This window comes from Monosiga brevicollis, genomic scaffold (assembly GCF_000002865.3).
Source record: "Monosiga brevicollis MX1 MONBRscaffold_49 genomic scaffold, whole genome shotgun sequence".
Taxonomy (NCBI): Eukaryota; class Choanoflagellata; order Craspedida; family Salpingoecidae; genus Monosiga; species Monosiga brevicollis.
This window is the reverse complement of record NW_001865086.1, coordinates 183,292-189,306: the sequence shown is the minus strand read 5'-3', so window position 1 is coordinate 189,306 and position 6,015 is coordinate 183,292. Positions and strand designations below refer to the sequence as shown.

The following is a 6,015-nucleotide window of genomic DNA, read 5'->3' as shown; positions in this document are numbered from 1 at the left end:
TTTTTTGGCTCTTCCACAAGTCGTCTGATTTGTATCTCTGGGTGGCTAGGTGGGTGAGCTACTGAAGCAGCTGAACACCGGTGGGCGGGGACCAGCGAATATCGCAGTGCAACGGGTAGAGCGCGTGCACAACCCCGTGCTGTGGGAGCGCTACAGCGCCAAGCGACGAGAGATGTTGCATCGTATCAAAAATCAAGTGCACTATGATCAGCTCCAAACGGCCACATCGGATGCGCCCTCGGGCTCTCCAGCTCTGCTTTGCGATACATCCTGTCAAGAGCGCCTGTTGCTCCACGGCATCGCCCCTGACACAATGCTACGCGACAAGATTGTGCGCCTGGGCCTTGACTATCGCTTTGCCGGCAACAGTGCCGGCCACCGATTTGGTCTCGGTGTTTACTTGGCGGACCATCCCGGCAAGGTAGGGCAGCGCTGGCTGTCAATCTCACCTGTCTACCCAAGTGCTGTGGTGCTGACGCAATGTGCTTGCATGATTTCAGAGTCATCAGTATGCCGGTGCCGGACCCAACGGCGAACGAATGCTCGTCATCACGCGAGCCCTGCTGGGTCATGCCTTTGTCCACCCATCACCTCCTTCTGGGGCGCTGGCACCACCGCTCCTGCCAAATGCGCCCAACAACGAGCGGTGCGTTGGGCAAAATCGACCATCTGTTGCATGTTGTCTCTGTCCGCCTCCTGATCTTACTTGTTGCGTTTGCCATTGAATTTTCTGCAGGTATGACTCGGTTGTCGCGACACCCTCTGGGGAATTCCATGAGGTGATTTTGTTTGAGAATGCCCAAATCTATCCGGAGCTGGTCGTATACTACACGGCCAATTAGGATGAGCTGGACTAGGTGCTAGTTTGTTGTGAGCGGCAAATCCTTTGTTCAGTTGCTTTTCCACACAATCTGCGTTATCGATGAGGGGTCTTCCCACAGGAACCCCTATGGAGCTGGTGCGACTTCATCCCCTGACTAACATACACACCGAGACATACTGAGGCGTGCCCTCCCTCTAGGGGGCACATGCGTCGACCCGTGTGCTTCGTGTACTTTGCAATGTCTTGGCAGCCAGCCTTGTCTGATAAGCTTGTGTTCACTGTTGTTCGTTGTTATCTGTTTGTTGTGACACCTCTGGCTGGCACGGGTTGCACTTTCCCTGAGCGTCTCTACAGCCATTCCAATGGAGCATCTGGTCTGGTCTGGTCACTGTGAATGCTTGCAGACCGCAGCTGGTTCAATTGACCTCGAGACACCGCCAATTCTCTTGTTTCGTCTCGAAGGACGTCTTTCGAACCTCTTTCAAAAGGGCTCCTCAACACGACCCGCTTCCTTCAAACCCAACACTGGCCTTTGACATGCTGTGGAGCCTGACAGCTGGCTGTCCCTGAATGAACGGCATACCTTTCCATACTTGGATCGAAAGATCAGTATGCTAATCTTCATGTTTTTGCTGCTGGGCAAGCCTCTGGAGCACAGGCTGAGCAGCTGTCTGGAGAAGCGGGGCAGGCTGGACACGCCCGACGACTATACTGCATTTCGTCGGCAAACGACCACGTGCCTGTATCGGCCAACGCTTGGGGTACGCCGCGACCCTTTGGATGTCGACCTTTGTGATTCATCGACTCTTGGCCGAGTCAACCAGCGCTCTTGGCAGCCTAATCCACAATCAAGCTCGGCAAGCTGGAGACACAGCCGAGCAAATGACCGTGTGCAAACCAAGGTGTCGTCTCAACTGATGCATCGAGTAGACTCGCATCAATGGCATGCTTTGTTTGGACGAGATGGCAAAGCGCAGTATGGCCGAGTTGACAGCAGCCCGAGAAGCATTGGAAGTTTGCTATATTCCATCAGTTGGAACCCGGTGACTGACCTCTAGCCCGAGGCAAATCCTGTTGTTGTTATTGTTGTTGTTGTTGTTGACGTGTGGTGTTTGTGTGCAGGTGTGCGAGGCGACGAGCGATTTGTACAAGGAATCATGGGCCTGCTTGCAACAAATCTCAAGCAGCGCCCAACTCTCTTCAGCGCCGGGCAGAGTGTGCAACGCCCAAGTTGTCGGGCCAGTCATTGACGTTTTGTGCGACGCACCCGAGCTCGTGTCAGAGGTGTTGCTTGCTGATATAGTTACGATTATATTCTTTTTATTTTGACAAGCCGTGTGGTTTGAATCTATTGTGTGGCTAGGTGGCTGAACCGCAGCAGCAGCTGAGTGCTGACGGGCTAGGACCAGGTAACGCTGCAGGGCAGCGGGTGGCGCGTGTGCAAAAACCCGTGCGGTGGGAGCGCCACAACACCAAGCGACGGGAGATCCTGCACCGCCTCACAAGATAGGAGCACTATAATCGACTTGTAACCACCACCTCGGACGCGCTCTCGGGCTGTCCAACTTTTCTTCGAGATACATCTTGTCAAGAGCGTTTGCTGCTTCATGCCCGAGCGATTTCTGCTGGACAAGATTGTGCGCTTTGGCCTCGATCATCGCTCTGCCGGCAGCCGCGCGGGCTTTCACAAATTATGTTCTTGGCGTTTACTTGGCCGACCATGCTGGCAAGGTGGGGTTAGAAATTGCGATTGATTTGATCGGAATGCGCTGCTGTTATGATGTCGGATGCGCTTTTGTGTATGACTTTAGAGATCATCAGTACACCTATGGTGGACTCGATGGCGAGCGCATGCTCGTTGTTATGTGAGTTTTGTTGGGCCATGCCTATGTCTATCAGTCGCCTCCCTGTGGAGCACTGGTCCCACCGCTCTTGCCAGACGCGCCCGACAATGAGCGGTGCGTTGAACAGACCCGACTTTGGCACGTTGCATGTTGGTTCTGAGCCGCGAGTACCTCTGGCTGGCTGTTGACTTGATATGTGCTTTTGCTACTGACATGACTCGGGCATCGCGACACGGCGTGGCGAATTTCACTAGGTGCTCATCTACGACGATACCCAAATCTGTGGTGTACTACACGGCCCATTAGGATGTTCGTGCCATGTGCTGTTTGTTGGCTTCACCTTCCTCGTCCCTGTCTGCTTGTGCTTGTCACCAGTCATGCAAGCACGCGCAAAGCCATGAATTGACCTGCACACAAATTTCAGTGGCGGTGGGGATCGGGCCGTTATCTGGCCACAGGCTCCAAGTACGTGTACTTCTCGCCGAAATAGCAACTTGGCAACCCGCTTCAGTCTTGCGTCAAGCTGACAAATGTTGTGTGGTGCGCCGTGCACTTCTGCTGGCAGGGATAGCCGGGTCCTCATCTGGACCACTGACTCGTACCAACAACTGCATGAGCTGCACGGTCACAGTGATGGTGGGTGCAGCATCGGTCTTCCTCTGGCCGCTCGCCATGATGGAGCCATGGACTCATCCACTCTTTTGGGCCATTTCTGGTACATAATATTGTAGGTGTATCAGGACTAGCATGGCACCCCAAAGAGGCCATGTTGGCTTTTCATTCGGAAGTAAGCGAGATGGACAAGGCCATCCGCGTGTCTCTGCGTGTCTGTGTCTGTGTCTGTGTCTGTGTCTGTGTCTGTGTCTGTGTCTGTGTCTGTGTCTGTGTCTGTGTCTGTGTGTCTATGTCTGTGTGTCTGTGTGTCTATGTCTGTGTGTCTGTGTGTCTGTGTGTGTGTCTACGTATGTGTCTGCATCTCTCTCCGTGAGTCCCTCTTGTGTCTGTGTCCGTGTACCTCTCTGTATCTCTCTGTGAGACTCTCTGTGAGTCGCTCTGTGCCACTGCCGCCACTGTGCCGCTGTGTTGTTGGGTTCACACACACACGGAGTGACCTCTTGTAATTTTGAAAATCCGGTATTTTCAATCTGGCCGTGCTACAAGCGGCAGTACAAAAGGGATTAATTCTGGGGTCTATATCGAGCTGTATGTCTCATTTTATGACCAGTCTACTCAATTTTTGAAGCTGCATCGAATGTTGCCGATTTTATTGTTGTAGCATGCGGCCTTTTGGTTATACATGTGTGCAGATTGGTGAACTGAGCATGCCGAGCTTGACTGCTGCATGGAGAAGATGTAGCTGGGCTATCAGCCAACGGGATGAGAACATGGCCCGATACCGCGCTCAACCGTCTCATTGGGCATGATCTGTTGGATATACTTTGCTTTGACAATTGTCGGGACGGAAACAGTCATGATCAAGTCGCGAAACAACAAATTTAGCGATTGGAGGCTTCACAACAGGGGGCCTGGCGAAAAGCAGCGGGACGTGCCAACAAATCACCACCACACTGCTGTCTTGTACTGCTGGAATGATACAGGACATGTCTTGAAGATGTCCTCAATCTCGCCTGCATTTATGCAGCTTGCCTCGTAAAGACTGATGCTCGTCAAGGGGGGGCTCTCTTCTGGGTCGTGCCAGGATCGGACCCAAAAAATCAAATTCCTTTGCACTTGTGTAATCTTGGGCAGGCTCATCTTCTTCAGTGGGTAGTGGGGGATGAAGTGCATGTAAATTTGAGGAACCAGCTGCTTCACTCGAGGCTAGATGGCTGGCTGTCGCTGGATGTACTTCCGGGCTTGTGTCCGGCGAGGCAGCAGTCATGTTGACGCCATCCTCGTCGCCAAAACGCCGAGGCATTGAAGTCTGGTCCTCTGCCTCGTCTGTGATGTGTCATGCTCATTGGCTCGAGTACTCAAGCCGTTTTGAACTTTTTCTGACCGAGAAAGACCTGTTGCTTGCCTCAAACGCTCGATCAGCCTGGCCTTATTGCCAAACACGCAAAGGCCTAGGCGACGACAAGCACCTCGAAGGCCCACGAGGGTAAGTGTATCAGTATTCAGAGCTTGCATCCAATCCTTGTGTTCGTTCATTGCTTTTGCTCGCGCGGGCTCGCTGTCGCGCCGGAAGAGGTGTTGAAGTGACGCCGGAGCAATCGAGCGAGAGAGTCGCCCTCACCCAAGAGGCCTTGTGGCCCACGAACCGGAACGCGTCGCTGACTGTGTCGTACTGCTACATGAGTAAGACTCTAAACAAACATGGCCTGCAGCGATGCAAAATGCTCTCGTGCTGCAACCTTGATTGCATTTTTGTTGGCCAAGGCACGAGCGGTACGCGGGCTAGTGTTTGCGGAGGCCGGCTGAGCGGGGGAAATATCGGACTGGTGCGCTTGAGTTGCCCTTCCAGGTGCAGGACTGGGCAGCGCAGAGCCGGGTGTTGAGGGAGGTGTGTTCAGCATATGATCGATGTCTCTGGATTCAGCTGATATGCCAGCATGTCGAAAGGCTCTAGCCATTCAATCCGGCCCTTGACGCTGTGCGTGAATGGCGACGTAAAGGACGTGAATCTCGTCGCCCACCGTCAACGAGCTGCGGGCTTACTCCGTCAACGAGCTGACTCAAGTGAGCCCGCAGCTCGTCTTGCGCCCTTGCACTAACCAGATCAAGACCAAATTCCTCCTCGAGTTGATAAAACCATTGCTCTTGCAGCACAGACGAAACCAGTCCAACACCGGCTTGGGCGTCTGCCGCACGTCGACGAAATGCACACTTACGGTGACTGAGTGGTCGGTAAGCTGCGTATCGAGAATCGGTTCTCTTGCGCACGATACTCCTCTCCCACGGCAAGCAGCTCGTTCATCAGCTGTATGCCATCATTGCGCGTACGGGAGCGATTCATGCGGCTCGTTGATCAATATACTCTGCTCTCAAAGCTTGCTCCTCCCGAGTGCAGAGTGCTCGAGCGTCATGGGCCGTGTCTTGTTGGTATCCGTTGCGAGTACGCGCGGTCTGAATTTCATTTGGGGTCGCATCGTACGCAGTTCAGAACAGGGCCGGTGAGGATGGACGACGGCAACGGCCGCTACCGGAAAAAAGCTTCAAGCGAAACGAAGCATGATCGAAAACAGGTTGGCCTTTAACAGCTCCTGTGTAGAACCTTGGTTCATCATCCTGAAACACACGGCCCGCCATGTGATGATGGGCAGCAACAGCCGCGTCGGCTCGCTGTCGTCGTTCGTGTTGATTTTTCTAACATGGAAAAAGCTTATGATGAGCAACGAGAATCCGCGG

The 6,015-nt window shown here is 53.6% G+C and overlaps 1 protein-coding gene across 1 annotated transcript in view; it reads left to right on the top strand.

Annotated features, from left to right (window-relative positions):
- Positions 1-5,864, top strand: part of MONBRDRAFT_12954 (uncharacterized protein) — a gene marked incomplete at both ends in the record, with an annotated part of 14,064 nt that extends 8,200 nt beyond the window's left edge. The window contains 6 exons of the mRNA XM_001750841.1: positions 50-421; positions 501-646; positions 3,233-3,303; positions 4,671-4,768; positions 5,434-5,514; positions 5,673-5,864. Of these exons, the coding sequence (XP_001750893.1) occupies positions 50-421; positions 501-646; positions 3,233-3,303; positions 4,671-4,768; positions 5,434-5,514; positions 5,673-5,864 (960 nt within the window). The remainder of the gene's footprint in view (positions 1-49; positions 422-500; positions 647-3,232; positions 3,304-4,670; positions 4,769-5,433; positions 5,515-5,672) is intronic.
- Between the last annotated feature and the right edge of the window lie 151 nt (positions 5,865-6,015).